The sequence below is a fragment of the Phyllostomus hastatus genome, unplaced genomic scaffold (genome assembly GCF_019186645.2).
Source record: "Phyllostomus hastatus isolate PE091 unplaced genomic scaffold, TTU_PhHast_1.1 phas_scaffold_555, whole genome shotgun sequence".
NCBI classification, from domain to species: Eukaryota; Metazoa; Chordata; class Mammalia; order Chiroptera; family Phyllostomidae; genus Phyllostomus; species Phyllostomus hastatus.
This window is the reverse complement of record NW_025334036.1, coordinates 457293-483889: the sequence shown is the minus strand read 5'-3', so window position 1 is coordinate 483889 and position 26597 is coordinate 457293. Positions and strand designations below refer to the sequence as shown.

The 26597-nt window shown below is 50.2% G+C and overlaps 3 protein-coding genes across 6 annotated transcripts in view; all 3 read right to left on the bottom strand.

Annotated features, from left to right (window-relative positions):
- Positions 1 to 572: 572 nt before the first annotated feature.
- Positions 573 to 6896, bottom strand: PSMA4 (proteasome 20S subunit alpha 4). The gene is made up of 9 exons (XM_045824951.1): positions 6778 to 6896; positions 5566 to 5589; positions 5288 to 5330; positions 4853 to 5015; positions 3678 to 3755; positions 3278 to 3366; positions 2679 to 2809; positions 2054 to 2177; positions 573 to 971 (listed from the first exon to the last, which is right to left on the bottom strand). The coding sequence occupies exons 2-9, from the start codon at positions 5566 to 5568 to the stop codon at positions 817 to 819; spliced, it is 786 nt and encodes a 261-aa protein (XP_045680907.1). The 5' UTR covers positions 5569 to 5589; positions 6778 to 6896; the 3' UTR covers positions 573 to 816.
- A 1506-nt stretch (positions 6897 to 8402) lies between these two features.
- HYKK (hydroxylysine kinase) lies at positions 8403 to 15741 on the bottom strand. 4 transcript variants are annotated; one of them, XM_045824984.1, is made up of 5 exons: positions 15605 to 15741; positions 13002 to 13366; positions 11379 to 11518; positions 10265 to 10448; positions 8403 to 9053 (listed from the first exon to the last, which is right to left on the bottom strand). In XM_045824984.1, the coding sequence occupies exons 2-5, from the start codon at positions 13345 to 13347 to the stop codon at positions 8593 to 8595; spliced, it is 1131 nt and encodes a 376-aa protein (XP_045680940.1). In that variant the 5' UTR covers positions 13348 to 13366; positions 15605 to 15741; the 3' UTR covers positions 8403 to 8592. The 4 variants fall into 4 exon arrangements, with proteins under 4 accessions (XP_045680940.1, XP_045680942.1, XP_045680939.1 ...); XM_045824986.1 differs by having other exon boundaries at positions 15619 to 15730; XM_045824983.1 differs by having other exon boundaries at positions 15583 to 15729.
- A 2986-nt stretch (positions 15742 to 18727) lies between these two features.
- IREB2 (iron responsive element binding protein 2) overlaps positions 18728 to 26597 on the bottom strand; it is a 34010-nt gene continuing 26140 nt past the window's right edge. The window contains exons 17-22 of the mRNA XM_045824922.1: positions 25582 to 25686; positions 25343 to 25485; positions 24098 to 24245; positions 23890 to 24012; positions 21846 to 22031; positions 18728 to 21183 (exon numbers count right to left, since the gene is read on the bottom strand). Coding sequence (XP_045680878.1) covers positions 21073 to 21183; positions 21846 to 22031; positions 23890 to 24012; positions 24098 to 24245; positions 25343 to 25485; positions 25582 to 25686 — 816 coding nt within the window. The 3' untranslated portion in view covers positions 18728 to 21072. The remainder of the gene's footprint in view (positions 21184 to 21845; positions 22032 to 23889; positions 24013 to 24097; positions 24246 to 25342; positions 25486 to 25581; positions 25687 to 26597) is intronic.

Below are 26597 nucleotides of genomic sequence, written 5' to 3'. Positions count from 1 at the left end.
GGCTCAGTCCACAAGCTCTTTCTCAGACCCATCCGTGGGGACAGACGAGTCATCCAGCCCGCCTGAGGGATGTGCCCACCGGGAGGAGAGGGACAGAACACCAGACTGAGAAACACGGGAACGAGGAAAGATAAACTGGGGTTCTCTCTCGGGGGTAGAGGGGGAGGGAGACATGAGATCTGAACGGGACACAGGGGACTGCAAAGGTACTGACTACCCCGTCCCTGAGGGCACAGTGGGCACTGCAGTGGTTAGCGTGACCACAGATGTACATGCGTGTGCAGACACAAACCTGAAGTCCAGCAGGACTATCCATCAACACCAAAGGCAGGCAGCACCTGCAAGGGGAGTGTGGTTCCTGCTTCAGAGGCCTAGGGCCACGGGCTCTCCACCACGGTGGGGACAGCAAAGGAAACCTTCAGGGCACGATTCCCATCTTCCCGACTGTGATGCTCACATCTCCAGCAGTGTCAGCACCTTAGGTGACTATCCGCAGTAAGTACCGCAGGGAAGATCAGACCCGTTAACCTGCTGTGCAACAGTTAGTGCCACAGACAAATTCCCTTCACCACTTCGATTTTTTCCAAGTTTTATTCCCAAAAAAGAGGGAGGGGGATTAAAAGGTCCAAGAAGAGCAATCACCATCCAACTGGACAGAGATGGAGGGCCCAGTCAGATGCTCCGCCCACTTTCCCACCATCCCGGGGTGGGGGGGTGGGGGGGGTGGGGGGGAGCCAACTCTCTCTCAGCACCGAGGGGGGCGGCTTCCAGGCTGAAATGGGCCCAAAAAAGCTACAAAATCCCTGATTTTGTCCTCTATTTGTCCTTTTCTTTCTGTTCTTTTTCTTTCTTCTCACGCTCAGCCTTAGCTTCTTCCTCCTCGTGTTTTTTGATCAGCTGTTCCACTTCCTTCTGCTTGAGGACTCTGATGACCGTCTTTCCATTCTCTCTGGTCAGCGTGGCGATTTCCACTAGGAGCAAACACACACACACACGTCTGTGTCACAGGCAGGACTCGGCCCACATACCAGCAGGTGGTCAGTCTAACCCCCCATTGTTTCCGCCTGCGCTCACCACTCCTCCGTGTCTTATACTCAATGTGATTCACGGATACTTTCATTAACATTTGTACTGAAATTGCCTTCCTTCTCTTCACCCATTCCAACCTCCTGAGCTGCCATTTTGTCACTTTCTTGGAAAAAGTAAAACCAGCCAACTGCTCGAGCCGACCGGCTGTAAGCCATGCTGAGCAGAAGGACCCGCAACTTCCCTGAAGGAGGATCTCCAGGCTCAGCCAGAATCTGTGACCAGTAATTACACTTATTTTTCATGTACTTTTGAAATCTCTTTTCAAGACAAAGGCATGAACGGCAGCTTCCATGACTATGGATAAGAAGAACACACTGACACTGGGAGTGGAAGGGCTTCTCTGAGCAGGGTGAGTGGAGCAGACTGATCATGGGCGGAGCACACAACAGGGCAACCTGCAAGTGGCGATGCGTGTGTCCTCAGGGTTACCGGGGCGAAGTCACCTAAACTACCTCAATGTGCTCGTTTACAATTTCTGGAAAACGTTATTTAGAAGTATTGTTTTATATGGTTACATAACTTAAGCTAAATAAAGCACTTAAAATTGCAAATAAGGGCTTAATATATGAGATCAGTGGACTCACTAGAACAGAGATACCACAACACACGCCCACGTCACACCCCAGGTAGAGCACACATGAACACAAATGTAAGTGCACACGTGCTCATCCCATGTAGAGATGATTATTAACTGAAAGCAGCACCGTTCACACCTCCAACCGTGACCAGTGAGAACATTCGGGCTCCAGTCCTTCAGCTTGGAATGTCGCGTGGGCTTGTGGCTCCACAACCTACCCCCCTGACCTCAGTCAGGTCACTTAGCCTCTCCACGCCCCAGTGTCCTCATGGAGGAAGGTGTAAGGCCCCCTCCCTCAGAAGGCTGCAGGTGCAGTGACGTATGGTGACACGTTAAGGTCTAACACGGGTCACAAAGTAACAAATTAGAGGATGGGACGTAAATTACCTTTTTCAGCAGAGAGTTTGCTCACGTCCATGGTCTTATTGAGGACTTTGACAGCTAACGCAAGTGCTGACTTTAGGGTCATTTCCCCTTCTTTGTAGTCTTGTTTCAGCATCGACACAGCTGCCTACGGAACAGGAAGAAGCAATGGAGAGATATCCTTTAAATGTCTGCATTTTCAGGAAGAGGGACTGGGCAGGAGACTGACGCCTGAACCGTTACTGGCATATAACCACATTAACAACTTCCACAGGCGGGACAGAGACACGGGAGGGGGCAGAATAGGGTGCGGACGCTCTGTGAGTGGGGTCTCTAACCCTAACCCTCCAACCTCCAAGGACCCATGACAGAATCTGGGGGCGGGGGGGTTATGAACTACAATGTGAAAAAAATGGTATCTTATTTTTATCTTATTTTCTTAATGAAAATTTGCATCTCCTTTAATTACAAATTCAGCCAATAAACCCCAGGAATATTAGCAGAACCTGAGACATCACTACCAACAGCAATCACAGATACAAAAGTTGTTGCAGCTATCTGAAAATCCTGCTTACGTTAATCACTATTTCAAAAGTACAGTGATTATTACAGCTTTTGCTAGATTTCATAGCAACACAAAAATACTCACAGCACTGTTATTTCCGATGCATGTGGCTTTCCATCCCCCATAATTTCCGCTAGGGTCGCTTTGATAGAGCTGAAAGCCGTAATGCTTATCCCAGCCAATGTACAGCAGCGAGACACCAAAGGGACGTTTCCCTTTAGCCAAGAAAGAGAACAAACACATCGACAATCTAAGTTTACCCTCGCTACAGTTACTTGAGCTCCCTGAATGTAGCTGAAATCCCTTTCTGTGAAGCTACACATTCATGAACTGCTCTGTTCTGGCCGCCAGAGATAGGGCCCATCCAAATGCCCACTGTGGTTTCCAGGACACGGACACAGCCAGGAGACAGAATGCAGATGCAGAAGACCAGTGCTGAGTTTCATTATTATGCAAAAAGCAACATGTTCCCAGATTTGAAAATGCTATTTTGGCTTCTCGATAATCTATTAATAAAACATATGATAACCTACATCATGGAAACGAGTTACTTCATGAAGCAAAAATATGTCAACAGTACTTGCTTACTTAATTTTCAACTTCTTTGTACCATCTCAAAAGTAATATATGTTACTTGGAGAACGTTTTCCCTTTCTAGAATACAATTTGTCCCAACACCATACCTCCGAACTGTGTGTAGGCCTGCTTGATGTCACACAGCGCTGTGACCAGCTGCTCACAAGGAATTGGCTCCTGATACTGCAGTAAGTACCTAGGAAGAGGAAATCGGCACGGTAATGGTATTCTGTAAAACACGTATGTGCTCTGAGCAAACTGCCCCCTGAACATAAATCTGCGCCATGGGGACAACGGAGCAGTCACCTGTGATCTGAAAGGGGAGCAGGGGCAGGGGGGTGTCAGCACCCTAACGGTCTTATGGCAGATAACAGTTTACAAGTTTGGATTAAAAAATAATAGTAACTTTAAATTAATAGGTTTGTAATGACTTTAATCTTTGCAAAAACAACTTCTTAGAAATATCAAACTGAGGTACACCCTCAGTTCCGCTCCTTTGGACTGTACCTTTGGGCGATGAGCCTCAACTCGTTAGTGAGCACGTTAGCATCAGAAGTTATGCCAGCCACACTGCAAGCCATGTCCCTGGAGAAAGAGAAATGTGCCAATGTGCATCCGGGAGGGTCCTGCACAAGTGCTCCGAGCGCCAAGTAAACTTCTGTTAGAAGTTTACCGAGCTTCCTCAAACCTGCGGTTTCTGTGTACGGAAGTTTTATCTTTATGGGAGAAACCTGATGTGATCTACCGTGAGAGATGGACAGTGCCCCTTCAGTCTTCAACAGGTGGATCTGGCACCCCTGTGCCGGACAGGGCAAGAATGAACACTGTGAAGCTAAAGCAATTCCTGAGAAGATTCAGGAACCAAGAAAAATGCTTTGCCAGGCAGGAAAAAATCTACCCCATGCTCTTGGGTAGTCAGTGTCCTCACCTCCTAAGGCCTGGCTCGACAGATGGGGTGAGGGACTCAGGGCTGGGCTCAGATAAAGGGCGCAGTTCCTTGCTCTCCTCCCATTCCTAGGGCTGCCCTGGCTCCCCTCCAGCTGCCACCCTCTGCTGCTACACTTCAGCACGCCTGCGAGGGGCCGAGTGGGCCCAGCAGTGACTCTGGAGGCATGACACTTCCTTGAACAAGCATATCAAAAGGACCTACAACCAGCACCAAGCTGGCCCACCACTCAAGGGACAGTCTCTAGTGGGCAAATCCAGCTCTGGCTCACTGCCAAGTCCTGCACACCCAACCATCCCAAACTAACAGAGCTCGTCTAAGCTGTCCCCAGACCTCCAGGGTAAGATTCAGTGTCATCAACACGACTCCTGAGTAGCCACTTGGGACAATTCTGAGGGCCCGCTACGTGTCAGACATGGCGCTACTGGTTCTCACTCATTTTACTCTATTTTGTTACACTGCCGCAACCACTTGAGGAGGCACCGAGGCCCAGAGCGGTGAAACAATGGGTGCAAGGTCGCACAGACTGAACCAGAATCTGTGCAACGACCACGCCTCCAATCTCACTGTCACAAAATACTGTTTCTCCACTAAGTGCCTGGCCCCAAACTTCAAAAAAGTAACACGTGGTCCTAAGTCTCACGGAGATTTCAGAATCGCCCTCCCAAAATATGTGAGGTCCTATGTATGTGAGCACGTGGGACATTTAAACTCTCTGCCCTAAGAGCTCACTTACTCATTGAGTTTATAAATTTTTTCAGAAAAAAAGACTTCATCAAGAAGCTTGTGGATGTTGCGTCGCTCTGCTGCAAGCAAAACACCGTCGTTTGCTAAGATTCCTAAACAGGTGCCCGCATGTCCGATCGCCTCCATGGCATACTCCACTTGGTACAAGCGCCCTGCAAAACACCAGCGGTGAGAAGGCAAGGCTCGCCTCAGGCTGTTTGCACCCGGGCCAGGAACTCGCGCAGGGACACTCGTAGGCCACACACACACACAAATCCCACTATCATTCTCCTGTGCCACATGCATGTGATTAACCTGGTCACTGCCATTACGTGTCAAAGCACAGAGATCATGAACTACTGTTAAAACAAGTGTCTTTATGTCCCCCCCAAAGTCAAACACATAAAAAAATTTTTTGAGGTAGATTATACAATCTCTATTTTACCTTCTGGAGAAAATATAGTGGTCCTGGAGTCATATCTTCGAGACTGCAATGGAAAACATACGGGTGATTCCTGTCCACTGAAAGCAGCCCCTGCAAGCCCCCAGATCACTTCAGAAAACACACCCTGGCACCCAAAGCCCCATGCAAAGGAGGGAGCGGGGAAGGCAGAGACACCATGCCACCCACTGCTCCCACTAGGACCTTCTCAGGCAGGGCTCCAAGCTGAGCACAACAACACCTTCATCGGGCAACAGCTCACTGACATGTGCATAACTCACCATGTTTCCTGGACTTCACAGCTCCTGGGAAAAGAAAACAGGACCCTCCTTAAAATGAAACTTACAATTTAAAAAGCATTCCCATGACTTTAAAAGAATCTGTCTCGTTCACTCCCTTCATTCAGCTAAGTTAACCGTGCAGCTACTGAGTGCAGCAGGCACCATGCTGGACGCTGGAATACCAGGGTGGGTAAGACCATCCCTGTGCCCAGGAGCTTACAGTCTGGCGCTCCCGTGAAGGAGGTCAACAGACAGATGCTTACAAAGCCATGGGGAAACTGAGGCACCAAGGATGGAGTGGAATGAGCAATGGAGAAAAATCAAAAAAGTACTTTTTTGAAAAACCCAACACAGAAAATGAGTCCAAATTAGACATGGTAGAGGCAGAAAGAGAGATGAGAACTTTCAGGTCCAAGAGGAAGAACTGTGGACGGGGAAGGGAGGGGGACCCCGGACAGAGGAGAAAGCTTGAGCGAAAAACACAAACGGGACAGCTCGTGGGCCAGAGGCAACTTGCTGAAGCTAAGAGAATATGAAGAAACTACAAAGCTAAGAGTATCCCAACCACGGAGAGCCTAGAAGGACACGTTAAGAAGAGTTCAGGCTTTCTTCCAGAGTGCTTGTGTCCTGCACTGAGGAAGGGACGCGGCGGCAACCTCCGCAGCATCATCTCTGATCCCGCCGAAGACACCTGGGGCTCGGCCTCCAGGACCCATTTCACAAGTGCCAGGTCACCAGGCACTAAGTCTGCAGGACTCGCGCACCCAGATGAGAACTCTGAGTTTCCTCCCTTAGGGAAGGGGGCTGAGCCGGGGGCTGGCGGGTCAAGTCCTCCGGGCCTACGGGGCACTTTGGAACGCCCACTCCGGCAGGCACTGACGGAGGCCGTGACCCGCGAGGAGGCCGCCGGGCTCTTCTCTTCCCCACACCCCTAGTCTGGGGAAGCCAGCACCTCCCCGGCGCTCACTTTCCTGTGCGGGTGACGCTCTGGCCTGAAGCCTTGCTCGAGGCCGCCCGCCGCCCCCGGTCTTGTCCCCGGCGCCGGCTCCGCGCAGGGCCTACGGCGGCCGGCAGGGGCCAGTCCGTTCCCCAGAAGCACAGTCATTGCTCGGCGGCTCCAGGACGGACCCGCTCCGCCGCAGCGCCTACGACCCTCGCTCGCCCGCGCAGGCAGCGGCCAAAGTTCCGTGGTGACCAGAAATATAGACTCACCGGAGAAGAGACACTGTAATTAGGGTCTACACGGAGGGTTTCACACCACACGAGGAAACCTAACACCGCTACACAAGCGTCTACCGCCAATATGGCCACCGCGCGTGCGCATAACTACCGAGTGTCACCGGGGGTGGGGCTGAGGATGCGGAAATCCTTCGGGGGCGGGGCCAAGAACCCGGAACTCTTCCAGGGGAGGGACCGAAGACGCAAAAAATACTTTGGGGGAGGGACCGAGGACAAGGAAGTCCTTCTAGAGCGGGGACCAGGGTGCGGAAGTCTTTCGGGGGTGGGAACTAGGACACAGAAGTCCTTCAGGGGCAGGTCCGAAGGTGTGGAAGTCCTTCTGGGGAGGGTCCAAGGGTGCGGAAGTCCTTTGGGGGGCGGGGCTGAGGGTGCGGAAGTCCTTCTGGGGCTGGACCTAAGATACGAAAGGCCTTCTGGGGCGGGGGCCAGGCTGTGGACGTCCTTTGGAGTGGGAACTAGGACACGGAAGTTCCCCTGAGGCGGGTCCGAGGGTATGAAAGGCTTTTGTGAGCGTGGAAGTCCTTGTGGGGCGGGACCTAGGGCCCGGAAGTCCTTCTGGGGCGTGTCTGAGGGGGCAGAAGTCCTTCGGGCGCAGGACTACGACGTAGAAGTTCTTTGTGGGCGGGGAGGTCCTTCGGGGGCTGGGCCAAGCGTGCGGAAATCCTTTGGGGGCGGGACGAGGGCTCAGGTGTTCTTTAGGGTCGGGGCTGAGGACTCAATGGTCGTTAGGGGACTGGGCTGCTGCTTCACGGGAGGGGGGAGGGGGGGTGGCGATGGTCCCGGTGAGGTCCTCAGCCTGAGGAGGCGTCGCCATAGGGTGAAGGGGGCGCAGGAAGACCCCAGTGAAGGAGAAAGTGGAGTTACATACGGCTAATCCTGCTCTGCATCCGTTGCCTAGGACTGGACCCGCATGCCCCGACCCCAATATTGCTCTCTGCTCCTTAGCCGCCTCCCCTGCCTTTCACTTCGTCAGAGGGTCTCCACCAACCTAGTTAAAGCAATATGAACCATCACCATACACACACATGTCATTTCTCTTCTTTACTGACATTATTTGAATGTGTTCATTATCCATCTCTCCTTTTGGCTTCAGCCCCTATGTAAACTACTCATGTTTTAGGTGTTTTGGAAAGCTAGAAGGCTGACTAGATCTGGAATAGACAAGCGATTATCTGATTCAAAATATTCTCTGTGTTTTATACATAAGGTAAATGAGAACCACAGGAAGACACCGCTGCTCACATAGTATTTCTTAGTATTTTTTTAAAGTCCTGAAGAATCAGGATGTTGTGTTTTTTTTTAAGATTCTATTTACTTATTTTCGGAGAGGGAAGGGAGGGAGAAAGAGAGAGAGAAACACCAATGTGCGGTTGCTGGGGGGGTACATGGCCTGCAACCCAGGCATGTGCCCTGACTGGGAATCGAACCTGCGACACTTTGGTTCGCAGCCTGCGCTCAATCCACTGAGCTAAGTCAGCCAGGGCGTATTTCTTAATTTAAAAAATCATCATGGGAGGGTGAGTGGGGGAAGGTAGAAGAGGGTTTAGGAGACTTGGAGTGGCAAACATACAATATACACATGATGTATTACAGACTTGTACACCTGAAACCAATATAATTTTATTAACCAATGTCACTTCAATACATTCATTAAAAAGTGAAAATTAAAAATAATCATGAGATTGTCTTAAGACCTTAGTGTCTTCACATGCATTGATCTCTTTCCTTGTAAACTTAGATTTGGTCCTATTGGAGTAATTACCCAAGTTCACGTGAACTGTTCTGCAGTCACATGGAGAGCCCAGATTCATAGGACTTGGCAGTGTCAAACCAGATTTCTTCTACAGCTTTCTGGCCCAGGTCACACATTCGCTGCAGGTGCTTCCACCCACTTTTGGCAGTAATCATGAGATATTCCTTGTTCTCTGGCTGCAGCTGGCAAGAGTACGCAGCTAAGACAAGGGACTGACAAAAACGACTGCACACAAGAAGAAACAAAGCACCCCTCTCTACCGGCGTCAGAGGGATGACACTTTCAAACCCTGCAAGCACATGACCACCCACTTGGATAGGAGTCTTGCTTTCAATCATCATGTACATGATGGTGATCGCCACTTCGAACACATAGTAGCCATAGCTCATGTCATCAAAGTCTAAAATCCCAGACACCTTATATGCAGCATCTCCAAAGACTGACTTGCTGGACTCTACTAGAATGTTATGGTCATTAAGATCTCCATGATTGATACCTGAAAGGAGAAAAAAAAGAAGCTATGCAAAAACAGTCACTGAGTACCCCAGTTCATTCTCTTTCCACTCCTCTTTCTCAGGCATGGCCATTCAAATAACTTGATGAGTAGTCAAAGATTAAAAAAAAAAAAAATAGCCAAGTCCTCTTTTTCTGGAAGTAAAACAATTTCCTCTGAAAAGGACAAAAGCTGTTCATTTTGGTGGTGTTTTTGCTTTTGCTTCTCATCAACACAAGGCCAAGGCCAAGAGATGGAAGATGTAGTTGCTGCAAATGCCTGATTTTGACTACTAGAAGGGTAAAGGGCAAAGGAGAACCACCCAACCAGAAATTTAAAAAAATACATATATTCATATTACAAGAAGCAAAGGGTCTTAGAATGGACCAGTCATGTCTTTATTTTAACCTAGGAATTCCAAAAAATTTTTCTGATGACAAAGTAGTTCTGAATTTCTTGTCTTTCTATTGCTGGAATAGATGGTGATATTGTAATTTTACTTAAACAACAGCATATAAGTCAGAAAAGTGATAAGTGTAATTAAAATATATTTTAAGGTCCTTGAATTGTTTTGAATAAATTAGAGTTTCATTAAGTTACATTGCACATCAGAATTTCTAGGGAACCCACTCACAGAAGAGAAAAAGAGTATCTAGCTTTGAAACTGCTGGAAAGGGAAAAATAATTAGAAAAATAAGTAGCTCAAAAATACTACTTTACATAATGAATATATATGTAGTGATGATATTAAAATATGTATGCAAATTTAGTAGGGAGGGCAGAGGGGGATCGTAAAGTTTAGAGAGGGCTTCAGATGTAGCCATTTTTTAAAAAAATAAAAGTCTTATTCCTTTTTTTTAAATCCTCATCAAGGATATTTTTTATTACTGACTTTAGAGAGAGAAGAAGGGAGAGAGAAACTTCGATTGCTTACCTCCCATACATGCCCCAACTGGGGATCAAACCCACAACCTAGGTATGAGCCCTGACTGGGGATTGAACCCCCAACCTTTTGGTGTATGGGGACAATGCTCCAACCCACTGAACCACCTGGCCAGGGCAAGAGCATTATTCTTTAAAAGCAACAGGAGCAAATAGGGCAAAATTGTAAGATTTGATAAAGCTAACTTGCAACTTCACACTTTTCCCAATGATTTAAAATTTGACAATTTAAATACCAACAAAAATATTCACTTGACTGGGGGAATACTCACATTCTCGAAAATGCTTTAGTTTGGTCCTCACTTCATCCTTGAACAGTTGAATGACCTGTTCCACAATCGCACGGTTCTGGTCCGGGCCCAAGGCATCCAGGTATTTCTCCAGAAGAGGAACGTTTTTCAGATTCCAGATGAAGTTCTCTCGATAAAGACATTTTAACTTTGGGTGGTGGAATTTCTAAATCAAAAGCAAGAAACTGTGAGACCCTTGGCAGTCAGAGCAGCCAGGGCTGAGCTGCATTAGGAAACCACACCCAGCAAGGGGCAGGCCTGGGGAGCCTGCAGAGCCACGGTTCCCTCCTGGGCCCTGACTTGCCCCTGCAGACACCTGCATAGGGTGCGCTGCACAGGCTGTCCCACTTTGAGAGCACATTCCCACCTCACTCTTTCCTCTTCATCGTGTGAAGACAGCCGTTCTCCCCTGAGGGTCGGCCGGGGCCCTTGCTGCCTCTGCCTGCATCTCCTTCTGCTCACTCCCCTCTGACCACAGTGGCCTCCCTGCTGTTCAGAGAATGAACCAGACCCGGGTCCCACCTCCGGCCTTTGCATTTGCGGCTTCCTCCTCCTGAGATGCTCCCCCATGTATCTACATCCCAGCAGCCAGCGCCTTCATTCCCACCAGGTGTTCGTGCAAGTCGCTGTCTGTGGGAGGGCTCCCTGAACTCCGTCTGCATTTTAAGCCCTCTGCCCAATGCTTTGTAACCCTATTCTGGGCTTGGGTTTTCTCTTTAAGCACCTAGCACGTACTGCTGTCCCAGATTCACACTGCTTCACGCAGTGCTACAGCCAAGGACGTCTTCCTGGATGGAAGCCGCAGGTTTTCATTTATGAGTGCAGACTGCTTTCTGTGAGCAGCACAAAGAACATCATGAATTTCTACAAATGTAGGTAATCTTGGCAACAGCCCAGTAAAGTCATTACGCACCTGGGCTCCAAGAAGCCTTTTGGTCTTCAAGTCACATACTAGGGTCCCATTTCCTTTCTGATACTTCAGGAGGGCACCATACGTAAAAACAGAGCCCAACCCCGGGTTTATTTTAAAACTCAAAGAAATCAAGCCCAGACAAATAAAAAATCCTCATACACAAAATGAAACGCCAAGTCTCACCTCCAGGGTCTTATCCAGTTTGGCAGCCAGCTTTCCAATTTCATACAGTAGCTGGGGGCTGATGGGAACCTCAGCGATGGGCCTTCCCGGGAGGTAAGTCAGCAGCCTCACCAAGTAGCTTTTGGTTTCGGAACCACTATCTAGCCGGATAGAAGGAGGTATACCATCAAGTCATCTCGGAAAAAATTATTATTCTGCCTTTGAACAGTAATTATTATGGCCAAGAATAATAGAAATTATAAAACAAGAGGAAAAAAATGTGCTAACCTAAAAACGCTCAGTGGGATTCTATGAGGCAAGGCCGAGGACGAAGCAAGGAGGTAGAACAGACAAACCTCAGGACACGGGATCAGCCATTCACATCAGAACGACATTAAAGCCCCAAGTCTGCCAGCCTCGGCTCTAAACACAAACGACCTCTTCTGGTGAGTGAATGCCTAGGAACACTTTGTTGTAAGTTCACAACTGAGGAAAGGGTGATGAAAAGAAATGACTATTTCAGAATCACAGGTTCTGCAGGAGCAAACTGAGGGGCAGCCTGCTTGCAACACAGGGCAAAGCTATGCCTCGGGGACCGGAAAACCTCAGCTGTTTGGGGAAAAGTACGTTAGGAAAGGATGGGTGGACAATTAGGAAAGAAAGAGTCAAAATGTCAAACCTTGAAAATTCCTAGGAATTGCCCTGGCCGGGTAGCTCAGTTGGTTAGAGCATCATCCCAATACATCAAGGTTGTGGGTTCAATCCCCGGTCAGGGCACATACGAGAATCAACCAGCGATGCATCAGTAAGGGTAACAACAAATCCATGTTTCTTTCTCTCTCTCCTTCCCTCTCTTCTTCTTGCTCTAAAATCAATCAGTACATAATTTTTTTTTAATTCCTAGGAATTGATTTCAGGCTGCTGCCTGGGGAACTCAATTAGGTACATCTTAGCATTTTAGTATTTAAAGGGGAAAGAGACCAGTTCCTCCAGATTGGGACTTGTAGCCTTAGGAATGTAAGTGGCTGCCCAAGTCTCATACACAGTAATGACAGAACTGGGATCTAAAATTTCTGATTTCTAGTTCTGCATTTTTTCTATTACACCACAGCAGCAAAAATATACAGCTGACCTGATGAATAAAAGTACTTAATTAGCCCTGGCTGGTGTGGCTCAGTGGACTGAGTGCCAGCCTGCAAATGAAAGGGTCGCTGGTTCAATTCCCAGTCAAGGTACATGCCTGGGTTGTGGGCTAGGTCCCCGGTGAGAGGTGGCACATGAGAAGCAACCAGACATTGATGTTTCCCTCCCTCTCTTTCTCCCACCCTTTCCCTCTCTAAAAAATAAATAAAGTATTTTTTTCAAAAAAGGAGTTATTTTTCTGCTCAAAAAAAACCCCAAAACCCAACAAAAAAAGTTCCCAATTTCCACATGTCTCCTCTTACCTCTCTCTCAGGTTACACCAGATCCTGGCTCTAACCACATCTGAATCAGAGCCCGAGTCACCCCTTTGGTGATGCTGTGGCTTCTCCCAACTGCTAGAAAATAACTGTCTACACTTGGAACAACAAACCTGTCCTTGATATTTCTACTTGCAGCCAACATTCGTCACTGGCGATGACCTGCGAGTGGGTGGTCCCTTACCTACAGACATAAGAGAGGTTATGTTGGCTCCTTTGGTGCGACACACAGAGGCTGTTGGAAATCCAGCCGCCTGCAGGAACATGATGATGTGACTCTGCACCTCGATCAGGTCTGGGGTTCTGCTGGACTCCGCATTGGTTATTTTGAGGACATATTCAGTGGGCCTGTCTGTAGTGTCTGTGGTTCTCAAAACGCACACATGAAAGTTTTGGTCATCATAGCTAGGAAGGGGCTGGATCTTGGAAACTTTGAACCCAAACACCGACTCCACAACTGCCTGGGCTTGGGCCTCGCTGAAAGTGGGTTTGGCAAAGGCCTGCGGTTGCTGGTTGTCTGCACTTGACATTACGTCTGGGGGAAACAATCTAGAAAGGGGATATAATGAACAAATTATTTAAATGATTTTCCTTAAGACAGACCAATGCATCTCAATATTGATTCTGTACTTGTAAAGATTAATTTTCACTCATAAAGTTAAAACACGAGATCAGTAAAGGAGAAAAAAGAAGTAGATGTTTTGCAGGTGAATAAAAATCTTTGTACTGTAAATTATTTCTAAACCCACCTCACACACTGAAGGTATGTTTCCAGGGACAGAATGTAGACCAGGAAAGCACTTTGGTATCACCTAGTTTGAGTCCTCCCCAGCTCCACCCCCATCAACTTTACTTATAGGGCAAATTTAGGTCCTGAGAGGTTAAGTGCCTTGGCCCAAAAGTACATACGAAGTCACAGTGAGAATTCAGCTGTCTACATTCCTAATCCATGATGACGTCCTTCTGACTATAGTACCACTAGTTCGGGATGAAATGTAATTTCAAATACAGTGATTTTACTTTTCTACCCACAAGTTTCATTACATTATAAGAATCATCATCTAGCTCATCACTCATATTTTCAAACATAAAAGGGTTGACTGATGTGAGGTACTCACTTCTGTTTACTCCCTGACCAGAGCATTTGCTTTTCGAATCAAATTAGGTCTCTCTGATTGTGTTCACTACAGATGTGTGTGACCAAAGCCTGCACGGGGTCTCAAAACAATTTCTGCTTCTGCAGCTTCTGGGAACCGGTATATCCTGCCACACCGAAATCAGGCTTAAGACTTTACATGGGATTTTAACATTCCTCCTATAGATTTGTAAACTGGGGTAAGGCCAGTATTCAAAGTGTAATGTGAGCCAAAGCTTTAACTCCAAGACGAAATCCTGGCATAACTTCTCAATTCCTAAAGTCTTAAGGAAAAGTTTTTTTAAAATAAAATGTTACGAATGGCAGAATCATTGTGAATTTGCTATGAATTATAAGTCCTTAAAATTGGAAGGGACCTTAGAGGCAGTTGGTGAAGGCCAATCTCCATTCCATTCCATTCTACGAAACATCACTAGAATCCTTGAACGGGACTCACAAAGCTTCTGCTTGAACAGCCCTGTTTTCTACATCAGTGTAAAGCAGTGTTGGCAGCTCTCGCCAGCAAAAGACAGCTGGTGCAATAAAAATTGTTGTACTTGTTAAGTGTATTTTATCACAATACAACAAGGAGGGGGGAAGTTGCTACACTGGGAGAAATAAAACATATTTTTATATTTTGAAACATATTTTAGTCCCAGCTCTGCTACCTAGCCTCTTACAGGGGGTTGGACCTGGTCATCTCTAAAAGCCCTTGTACCTCTAATAGTCTATACTTCCAAACTTCTGAGTTTGAACTTACATTTTTTGCTCTCTATACAAGGACCCCAAGTTATGGAACTAATGGCACAGACCAAGTCAGTTCCCCAGAGTAAATAAATACAACGGAAAGATGCCCTGTGTGTGTGGAGGAGGCGAGGAAGGGAATCCGAATCTTGCAGGTAGTTGGTCTGTTCCCTGCCAACAGGGTTTTCCTTAGCTGAGGAGAAAGGCCAGTGCTTGCCAACTCCAAGTCTCATGCCAGAACCTTTGCTTCACCACCAGGGGGGAGTGGGCCTTAAACTCCGCACTCCGTGCAAGGAACACCAGACAGGTTCTTTCCTCTGGCTCACTCCCCACACGTTACAAAGTCCAGTAAGTTCTATCTAGGCATCAGCTCCAAATTTACCCTTCCGCTCCTGCGGTTCCTCTGCCGTGTCCCCCTGAGGCTGGGGCAGGTGTTATGCAGGCAGATGTCGTACCCCCGCACCTGGCCCAGGTGGGACTAAAGAAAGAAGGGCTGCCTTCTCTCCAGGGGCCAGCGAGACGTTACCCCAAAGGGGGTCCGGAAACGGGCAGGAAAAGCAGCATGGTTTTCAAGGACAACAGCAATGCACTACCGGGCGCTCCGCGGGACTTCCCGCAGAGTGGGGGGAGTGGCGGGAGAGCAGGCTGCAGGGGTTGCTGACCGTGAAGCTGGAGTCACACACTCCTGGCTCACAGCGCTTGGGGGCACGAGGCCCAGTGGGCCTCGGACACCTGGCCCCGCCCAGGTGCCGCACCGTCCCCAGTGTGGGGTCTCCGCGCTCCAGTTCCGAAGGAGTCAGCGGGGAGTGCCAGCTGTCACACACCTGACTGTCTGAGCGGAGCCCGAGGCACCGACCCCCCCGCCCCACCCCCGGACCCGGCACACCTCTGCTCCCGCACCCGCTCACCCTACACGACCCACAGTCCAGAGGCGGCTTCCACTGTCCAGCAGTCTGGGCTGAGGTCTGACGCTCCCGTGAGGAGGTCTCCCGTGGCTGGATCTCTCGCGGTATGGTCACGCCTGACTGCCGCACTTCGACCCGCCCCTGCTCCGAGCCCGCGACCCCTGACTTCTGATTGGCTCCACGGGAAACCACCATTGCCAATCAGCGCAGACTACGGGAAAGTGAGGCCCCGCCCCGGCCTGCCTCAGTGGCCGCAAAGAAAAATTCAGAGAGCGGGCTTGTAATTGGCTCTCTGCAATCTGGCCCCGCCTTCTCTCGGTGCTCACCCAAGTCAGAACCTGGTTATCTTTCCGCAGAACTGGGCTTCTTGTCCCTGATTGGCTGTTCTGGATTCTGCCCCGCCCCTTGGCGAGCCCCTGACCAGCAGGCTTCCGGCTATTGGGCAGCACCTCGCAGTCAGCCCAGTCCCTGTAAGACACTTCGTGGACTGTTTCTCTCGGCATCGTAGGTTCTCTCGGCATCGTACGTGCCTGGGCACAACTCGCGCCTTTTCCTTCCTCGCCTTCCTACAGGCAGCACGCATCCCAGAGGCTACCCTCGCACCCAGGCCCCAGGAACCGCAGTTCCGATTGGAGGTCCCGACGGTGGGGCATGTTACCTTCATTGTCAAGCGCTCTAGGCTCTGATAGTACCCCTGGGTGCACGTCTACAGCCCGCAGGATTCCTTTCTATTGAGGAGGGGTCTAGACCGCCGCCCGCCCACTCACAACTGCAACTAAGTCCCTATTTTTTGTAGATGCACATTACCCGCCCCGCCCCCACCCCATGCTTTTATTCTTTTCCCCCTCTATCAGGCTATATAGCACTCTCGGGTTATCTAGTCACCTTGACTGAGTTGGATGTTTCCCAAACCGCTTTTCCCCATTTAGATTTGGTTCTTATCTATTGCACTTCTAATCTCCAAGTAGCACTCGTCCTTTTACAGCCCCAGAGCAACATGTTTCATACCTTTAGGCTATCAAGTGTACTTTTATTTTTCTGTAACCAGAGTTTGACTCCTGTTGGCCCCCTTAGGCTCTTCTGCATGCTATCCCCTCAGGCAGCTCCTGAATTCTCTCCCCACTCTCAATGTTTGGTTTTTCCTATTCTGGGGGTGAGAGGATGAGAATGAAGATTGAATCTGGACACTGGTGAGACTGAAGACACAGGGCTACTCACAACTGCCTCCTTGGCATGGCTCTTTCCACTCACTGCACTTTCTGCAGAAACACTACTTTGTAACCTGCTCTTCCACTTTACATGAGAATTTCCGTGTCCTTAAGAATATCCTCTTACATAAAACTTTTGTGCACTTTTAATGCTGCCTTTAAAGATAGTGTCCTATTACTGGATCTATTGTAAATCGTTTTTCCTCAGTGATGGCAATATTGTGATGAGAAGAGTCCCACCAATCTGACAACACCTATGCTGTCACAATAATTTTTTCATCACTTGGCCACCGAGACACTCAGTGGCTCTTATAACTCAGGGATCAGCCCTGACTGGTGTGGCTCAGTGCATGGAGCGCAGGCTGCAAACCAAAGGGTTGCTAGTTTGATTCCCAGTCAGGGCACAAGCCTGAGTTGTGGGCCAGGTCCCCAGTGGGGGCCACATGAGGGGCAACCACACATTGATGTTTCTCTCCCTCTCCTTCTCCCTCCCTTCCCTTCTATAAAAATAAAATCTTTAAAAAAAAACCCTCAGGGATCAAAAACTGGAGTGAAACAAAATGAAGAATTTGCATAGTGAGATTATAGGCATGATTTTATATTATGAAACACAGTAGCCCCATAGTTTTACAATGCTTCCTTTAGCTATATGTGGCAAATTGTTTAAAATGCTCAAAATTCAGTGACAACTGTCATCATAAAAGCACATTTTGTGGGGACTACGCACAGACAGTTGTAACAGGTGTGCCATTTTCGAGGTGCACTAAACACACACCTTACAGTCTAAGAGAAAAACTTATCGGTCAAACCAAAATGAGTAAGCTTAAGCTAAGCCAGTTTGCAGTTAAAAAGCAAAGCTGGCATCAGGCGAAAACTGTAAACCATCATAGTGCAGCCCTGAGGGTGCACTATCTTCCCTCAAAAACTGGATGGTCACACTCTCTGCATACGGAATTCACCTGATGCTGGAAAACCTCTCGGGATACTGAATTCGAATCTTAGAAAACTTTATGTATCGATTTTGGCGAATGCCAAATTTTCCTGAACTTTAATCACCCCTTTAGACTGCTATGAAGAGTGGGAGAAAACAGCTGACCTTATTAACAAGACATGACTTTAGAGCAGAGGCCCATGGTCCTGGCCCCCAGGTCTGGAGGACGCTTCGTGGGGACACTGACGAACAGACAGTGCAGGGGGACAGTGCAGTGGGCAGCACTGCCCGCTGGTCCGCAAGCACAGAGGCTTCTGAAAACAGAACGCCCCCTGCGTCGTCAGGAAAAGGCCATTTCCTCCTGTAATGCACAATGTATAGCCTGAGACCCCCAATTCTGCCCTAAATGTCCACAGTCAACCATCTATTCTGTGGAGGTTATAAGCAGTGCAATGTGTGGAGGGTGGATTTACTCATTCAACAGGTGTTTAATGCTTAGGTGTGCCCAAGTGCTTTAAGAGGCGGAGACAAAATTGGGAGAATCAGAATCTGCAGGTGGAAACTACCAGGAAGCAGATGGAGCTAGAAGTCCAGTCCATCTTCCACTCAAACTTCAGTCACCAGGGCGGGCGGTGTGACACGGGAGATGGTCTCCACCTGTGGGGTAGTCATGGAAAGGTGGCCCAGGCGGGCGGTGTTCGCACAAAGGACCCTGCTTTGGGTGAGAGCAGTCAACGCTGAGATGAAACTCCACGAGCCTAAGACTTGCTGCGCCCCCCACTTCGGGCTCTCGGCTTCCCACCCCGGAGTGGAAGGAACTGCCAGGTGTGGGGGGGGCGGGGAGTGGCCTCGGTCGGCACTCACGACTCCTGTCCGAACACTCAGGGAATGCGTCTGAAGAGAAATTTCTGGATGCCATCCTATTTCTTTGTATGTTTTGTTGTTTTCTTTTTAATCACCACAAAATATTTTATAAGGAGTCAAATGTGATAATACAATTTTCTTTATTAAAAATAATTTACAGCATCAATAACATATACACAATTGTCATCAACTGAACTTTGCCTCCAATATATTTCTATACAATACTTAACATTGTTGAACTTAAAACTGTTACACTGTTTTGTTGGCTTTAAATAATTGACTGTAGTTAAGTGGGATACACGGTTTCATAGACACGTTGTCGCGTGCAGCGTTGACAGAAACGTCGGCGCTGTCGCGCATCTGGAGAAGGCCACTGAAAAGCCCAAGTCCATCTCCTCCCCCCATTTTTATCACTCCAAATCAAACCAACCACCTTCTCCTAAACCGCAGGGCAAAACAGAGTTGTCCTATAATTCAACCACAGGAAAATGTCAGTTCCTTTCTCCCCACCCTGCTCCTCCCCACTGAGAGGGCGATGCACACGGCACTGGCTGTGTGTGAGTGACTATGACTGGTTCAGGTCTCAGTGGAGTCCCCCTGTAGTACCCCTGGCCTGTGTGCACCAGAGAAACACAGCGATCTGGCCACAGGGACCGTGATACCCTCGTTCAGATGAGATCTCACCCCGGACATCTGCTGATAAAACAAGGAATAACGGCAACTGTCAGCCTAGGAACTTTAGGTCAAATAATGGCCACTTGGTGGCTGGATGCCATTCTCACTTATTTCATTCTGTAGGAGTCACGGAACCCAAAGCACGGAACCTGGCGGGGGGCGGGGGCAGCACCACACGCTGCAACGGGACAGCCCCCGTTTCCCTTTCCTGTGGGGCCAGTGTACTTCCTTTCCACAATGTCTGCTGTTGTTCTCCGTAAACACAACATCACCCAGACACAGTTAACACAGGAAATGAGTAAAACAATAAAAACCAACAGATGCCACATGTTTGCAAACATGGTGGTAGGGCATACACGGGACACACACCCACAATTCCCCTCCCCACCAAGAGCCACGCTTGCAAGCTTTTTGGTTCACTGTATGTGAGCAACAGGTTAGGAGACCCTCGGTCTGTCCTTGAAGGACAAGATTTGCTTGTACTACGGCTGGGGCGGGCAGGCCAGAAATTTCAGTGTTTAATTCATAGCTAGTTGATCGCCTTCGTCTCCCGTACCAGTGTCTTTTGAGGACACCGTGCCCCTGCCCACAGGCTGTAGAGTATAATATGCTTGAAAATAATACAGATGACCCCACCCTGGAATAATAATTTCTTCAAAGCACATCCCAGGGATTCAATTTGGAAACTCCCCACCCCTAACTCATGTTTTCATGTAAATTAAGAACACATGCACTGACAAATACACAGAATAAAAATCAAGAGCACAATTTGATTCAAAAGTACCACAGAAAGTATTTATATAAAATTTAAATAAAGGGAAACTGTCCAACTCTAGCCCATCTAACTGTCCAAACATGTGTTTGCAGGATACTGTGAACAGGCTGTGTGACTGATCACACGCAAAGGTCTCAGCAGTCTTCACCCACTGATTTTTCTTTTCCAACTCCAAATGCAGGGGAAATTTTGGTTAATGACACCTAAAATATTAGGCCACAGGAAGTGACAGTAGCACATAAAGTGAGCAAAATAATCTAATTCACTTAAGATGATATCAGCTGAGTCCAGCCAGAGGTCTCCGCAGCCAGTAACTGAGCCGCCCAGGGCTGCGAACGCAGCAGGGCCGCCACGCCAACCTGCGGGGAGCTGCCCGTCAGGTCCTGGCTCCCACGTGGGGGCCACCTGGCTGGACCTCGAGCGCAGGGGCTGTGTCTGCGGCGGGCTCCACCCCTTGCAGTGACACGGGGACTGAGGGCACCCCGGCTCCTGTCACAAACTGAGAAAGCCAAGTACACCAGCAGGAATCTGAAAAGGATCTAACATCTCAGGAAGTCCACTTACAAGTCAGGTTCCGACCTCCACAATGTTGGAGTCTCATCTGGCCTCTCGTGTTTTAATCTCCTAGTCTTAAACCAACAAACAGTCGTGCACAGTTTCATAGATGCGAAACTAGAACAGCTTCAGGAAGGTTGCTCATAAAAGGATCTTCAACACAAGCTCAAATTCTGCCTTTATGTACAAAACAGTCTGATAAACACCCCTCACACTTACCAGTCTCTTCCACAACACACTTCACACGTCGGCTGTAGCAATGTTAATAGCACCATTCGTATATTATTTAAAATCAAGAAGATTTCATTTCTGTCACGATGTGATTCATAATCAATTACATCCAGGGACGAGGGAAGGGAGTGTCCAGGACTGTCTGCAGCTCCACGGGGAAGACTCCGGTGTCCGGCACAAAAGGCCTGGTCTGCGGTTGCCAGTCTGGAAAGGTCTCCACGGTGATCAGGTACTATGAGAATTTTCGTGCCACAAAGTTTAATAATCCTCCGTGTTTGTACAATGTTATTTCCACTTCGTTTTCGAATGAAGCAATCACGCTGAACGTTTTTCCCGTGCTCGTCTGCAAACAAACATCATCTCCTGAGCGGTAAAGCCTTCCAAGGGCCACTCAGTGGTCAAGACCGCTTGTCCTCACAGGCAAAGACTGTCCCTGCCACAGGTTCTGTCTGGGAAGCTTCCTCCTGCCTGCAGACCCCAAGAGACCCAGCCACAGGCCTCACCGCTCAGGAGGCAAAGGTATTTCCACCCTGGATTCTACATGGTGGGCACTGCACCATCCAGCACACGAAGGCAGATCACTGAGGGTCTGCCTCAGCAGCAGGAGAGTTGACCGCACCGCTCACCTCCATGTCACATTAAACACTCAAGCGCGGAGTGCCTGCCACCCTCTTCCTCGTGCCCAAGCTGTGAAGTCTGTGCTGCTCCAGCCTGGGGAGCCCGGCCCTGCCTGCCCGCTGGAGCGGCCTGCACGCCTGGGTTCCGGCCCGATCGGGACCGAGGGCTGACAGCAGGGTGACCGCAAGGGCCCAGGGCTGCTTCTCCCCGACGGAGTGCCCACCGCCTCCTGCTCTGGCCCCGGGACTGTGCCAACAGGGAGCACGGCCACCGCACACTCGTTCAGGTCCCAGCCGGCACCAGTGTGCATGCCAGTCGCTGCGGTCAGTCCCCCCGTCCATCTGCACACACGGCACACAATCGCGTGTCTGAGAATCGTACAGGTACCTTCACGTTCAAAGTGGCGCCGGGAGACAGCTCTTCCGGAAACGTCAGAGAAAACGTCTCTCTGCCAGACAGGCCCAGGGAATCCGCGTTTTCTCCCGGGAGGAACTGCAGTGGAGCGATGCCAATTCCGATCAGGTGGTCTTTGTGAATTTTTTCATAACTTTCGGCCAACACAGCTTTCACGCCCTGTAACAGACATGAGTTTATTTCCTTCAATCATCTAGAAAAGTTGCTTTCTAAGCACTTTAAAGAAAAAAAATCTACTTTTGGCCCTTCTATAGAAACTTTTAACCTAATGCTCCACACTAAAGGCTGGTGCTGCATCGCAGCATTCACAGAAGCCTCTCGCACACTTTCTGCACTCAAGGTGGCTGCCTCACGGCACCTACACGGCTCAGCCCTGCCAGGCCCCACACACCCCGAGAGCTCGGCCAACGGGTGGCTGCCGGGACCCCAGAGAGGACTCAGGGTTTCTGCTGAATGGGGCGGACGGAACGTCAGCACAGCCTCTCGAACGGCACTAGAGCGAAGGAACGGACCCCGGAGAAACAAAGGGCCGGAGCGGGTGCCCCTGGGACGCGCAGGGCGGGAGACGGTGCTGCGACTGCGGAACGAGGATCTGAAAGCAGAGGCCGCCACCAAGCAGGTCTGCGTCCGTCTGCACTGCGGAACCGGCACCCCGGGCACCCCAGGCGCGGCCGGGGTCCGTGAACAGCCGGGACGGCCCTGGCCGGGCCGCGGCTGCGGCTCGTTCTCCGGGGAAGAGGAGTCCCAGGCACTGGGCCCGCGTCTCCAGCCGAAACAAATTCCTGCCGCCCAGCAGCCTTTGTCAGACACGTCTCCCAACCCCACCTTCTTCCTCACGGCCCACCCGAAATTTCCAAATCAAACCTGTGCATGCACCACACGCACGCCTGTGCTATACGCGCTGAAAGAATTAGGGTTTCTAAACACCAAGAACGGACTGTCACCCCCAGGGAGTGCCGCCTGCCTAGTAAGAGTGGGTGCTCCAGAGCGGGGACACCTCGGGAAACAAGGGCAGTGCTGACGCCTGAGTCCTGAACCAGCCTCAGTCCCTGGAGGATCGGATGGGCCTCAGAGGACGCGCACACACTCAGACACGCGCACACTCGGACACGCGCACACTCGGACACACGGGCGGCTCCGAGTGAAGAACGCAGCCCCCTGCGCCACCGGCTGCGCAGCCGTCTCTGGCGAGGCTGGCCAGCCAGGCCCACGCCCAGCCCTCCCATCGGGTTCACATGCAACTGAACGAACAAAGGTCACCAGACACATGAGCCAAGCCGAGAATGTAAAAAACAAAGACTAAAAATATTTCAGAAAAAAGAAAACCTACAGCTATAACTAACCATCACAATGCTTATACTCAGGATCGCAGAAAAACGAGTGAATCTGGCTTCTCCCTACAGCTCCTTGGACTATCTACGCTTTCAGGGGCAGTTCAGTCTCAAGAAGGACAAAGTGCGTACGAATGTGACAGCGGTGGGGTTGTGCCCGGCCAGCCTTTCACAGCCCCCTGCAGGAGGGGCACTCGAGAGTCCCAGCTGGCAGAACACCTGCCCGGGCCTGTCCCGCCAGCGGAGCCGTCTCAGGAGACCTGTCTTCCGGGCAGGAGGCCAGGCACCTTCTCCTCTCTGGAGAAAACAAGCAAAACTCAGCCCACACCTCTGAGTCTGTTTGCGCCGACTGAGCAAATCCAAGAAAATGAAAAGAAAAGGGGCACGTAAAACTACCACGGGGCACAAATTATCATCAGAAAGGAGTAGCTTAAGACAGAATCTCCTTTTCCTCTACCATATGGGTTTCTTGAAATCAGGTAAGACTGGTGTAGTACAATCAAATTCAGAGTACTGATGCAACTAGGTTAGTACAAAATGTGTACCATCACTTTTTAAAACCTACAAATATTATGAGTTCTAAATAAGCATAAAAACCCAAGTGAATAAAATATACTTTGGTAGGATGTTGCTGACAAATATTTACAACTCTGAAGTTTAAGAAGGTAAGATTTAAGAATCGATACCAGCAGATACGGTCCTTTAGCAGCCCAGTCTCTGGAATTTCCTGACCCATACTTCTTTCCTGCTAAAATAATCAGTGGGATGCGTTCTTTCTGGTACAGCTCTGCAGCCTCAAACACATCTAGCTGTGGATTTTAACAAACACAAAAACTGTTAGTAGAAATTCCGATTTAGTTAGCACTCGTCGAAGAGCTTTGCACACATCCTTACCGTCTGTCCCGACGGAAAATGAATTGTCTTGGGAGCTGGTTTTCCAATAAACTTATTAAAGAGCTTGATGTTTGCGAACGTGCCTCTGGTCATCACAGCGTCGTTGCCTCTCCGGGCTCCGTAGGAGTTGAACTCACGAGGGGTAAGGCTGCGAGGAAGTCGAGAAAGCCAGCTGTCACTTCGGGCAGGAAACCACCCCATGCTGACAACCTGGGAGACTCGCTTTCTGCGCCCCCTCCCCAGGGCAGCACCGCGGGGAGCACAGAGCGGGGCGCGCCTGGGCCTGCGCGCCGGCCTGCACGCCCGGTCACCAATGCTGTTGCGTCTACTGTCACCCCCCAGGCTCCTTTACGCAACCTCAGACGCCACTTTTCTTTCAAGTCACAGGAAGTTTATCTAGAGAGCCACGGAGGCAGAAGTCAGCTGTGGAAGGGACGGGCTCAGGTGAGAGAAGCATGAGGGCAACCGCCGTGGGGCAGCAGGACAGGGGTGGGCCGGGGGCACTGCGTTTCAGCTGCACGCACGTCAGCGTGTTTCTCTCAAGGAGGTGGACTCCTAAAACACTACCTTAAGAAAGCGAAACAGAAATCACAGTTTCTTAGTATTGGATAGCCAGTCAGCATCCAGATGTCCCTGGCTTTCTCCAGGGCTCTCTGGTGTGGGTTTGTTCAAGTCAGGACCCGAACACGGGCCATCAGCTCACCCAGTTGTTCTCAAGTCTCCTCTACCCGCTGCGCTAACCCCTCGCACTCCCGCGCACCGCTCCTCGCGTCTGCGCTGCGCCGACCCATCGCTACGCTGTTGCTTCACATGCTGTCCCGTCCCCCGTGTTCTTAGAACCAGGTGTCAGATCGAGTGACTAGACAGAATCGGTCTTAGGGTTTGATACCGGCCAAGCCTGGTCTCATGGAGGTCCACTCTACAGTCCACAAAACACATTTAACTTTCACACCGCAACAACAGGAAGGTGGCTAGCACCAAACCATCGGCCTTTATCTGGTAGGTCAAACCAAGCTGACCTTTCGACAAAGTGGCACTGAAAAGAAAAACCGTTTCCCATCACTTCTCTACTTAGACTACAAGGGCTCTCTCTACGTGGAACAGCCATTTCAATCTCTGAAGCTACAAGCAAAGGCAGGGACAGTGGGTACTGCGTAAGCCCACGGCGCTGCCCCCCAGGACAGCAGGCACTCGCGGGGCACAGACGCGAGAGGAAGGAGGAAGGGCCCCCGCGCCCGCACGCACCCTCTGCTCGTCAGGTACTTGGCGGCCGCGCTGCTCCTGGAGATGCTGCCCGCGGGGGAGATGTGGTCGGTGGTGACGGCGTCTCCCAGGTGCAGCAGCACGTGGGCGTTTTCGATGGGCGGGGGGGCAACTGGCTCTTTGGTCTGAAAGGTCAAAGGAAGGCGAAGGCAGTGAGCTTCCTGGGAGACCTGCTGGTTCAGAACAGCCTTTACCAGGTGTGGCAATAAAACCGTACTTACTAGCTTGTCAAAAAACGAGGGACATCTGATGTAGGTGGACTTTGAGTCCCACGGAAACAAGACTGAATCTGGGGCTTCTAAGGAATTCCACCGTTTATCTCCCGTCTGCAAGTGTGGTTTTGGTTGAGAAAGAAGCAAAAGAAAGGTAAAATGAGTCAGGAGGCGCGTGGAAACCACCACGGGAATAAAACAGTGCTCAGGTCGGAGTGGAAAAAGAGGCCACACCCATTTCCAAAGACAGGTGAGGCAGCGCACTCTAAGGAATCGTGGCGTCTTTAGGAGCAGATTCGCTCATCGAATGCCAGCACATTTTCAGGAACCCTAAAAGTTAAGTTTCAGTATATACTGAGCAAAAAAGACTTCACAGAATTTAAAAAAACCCACTAGAGAATTTATGACGACCCAGACACACTGTTAAAGAGACAGCAGGTGTGCGGCGGGGCGTGCTGTCCATCTCCAGGGCGTGCTGTCCATCTCCAGGGCGAGGACAGTGGAGGGAAGCCTCTGCTCCTCCAGTCCGTCCGCCCAGTACGCCCGCCCCACGTCCCTGCTGCTCTGCACCCGAGGGCCCGGCCCTCACCACCGTGGGGCCTCTGCACCACCACCGTCTCCCTGCTCCCGCCCTTCCCACCTGCTGTCTCCGCCCCGTACAAGCCACACAGAGACACAGCAACCCTTCCAGGACCTCCTCTGTGCAGGCCTTCCAGCGGGCCCCCTCTCCCTCCATCAAAGCCTCCATTTTCATGCCGGCCCGAGGCTCCCTGTCGGCCCTGGTCCCCGCCTCTTCGACATCAGTTCCCACAGCCACCCCTGCCCCCTGGGCGGCAGCCACACAGTCCTCCTCACCAGTCCCCCCTGCACCAGTCCCCCCTGCACCAGTCCCTTCTCACCAGTCCCCCCTGCACGAGTCCCTTCTCACCAGTCCCCCCTGCACCAGTCCCCCCTGCACCAGTCCCCTTCTCACCAGTCCCCCCTGCACCAGTCCCCCCTGCACCAGTCCCTTCTCACCAGTCCCC

Excerpts from the sequence above, each read along its gene's own strand:
- PSMA4 (XM_045824951.1), bottom strand. Across the intron at positions 3,756-4,852 it reads AAAATTTATAAACTCAATGA|GGACATGGCTTGCAGTGTGG; the intron begins GTAAGTGAGCTC and ends CTCTTTCTCCAG. Across the intron at positions 2,810-3,277 it reads GGCCTACACACAGTTCGGAG|GGAAACGTCCCTTTGGTGTC; the intron begins GTATGGTGTTGG and ends TCTTGGCTAAAG.
- HYKK (XM_045824984.1), bottom strand. The coding sequence starts at position 13,347 with ATGTCAAGTGCAGACAACCAGCAACCGCAGGCCTTTGCCAAACCCACT. Across the intron at positions 11,519-13,001 it reads AACCTCTCTTATGTCTGTAG|ATAGTGGTTCCGAAACCAAA; the intron begins GTAAGGGACCAC and ends CTATCCGGCTAG. Across the intron at positions 10,449-11,378 it reads AACTGGATAAGACCCTGGAG|AAATTCCACCACCCAAAGTT; the intron begins GTGAGACTTGGC and ends CTTTTGATTTAG.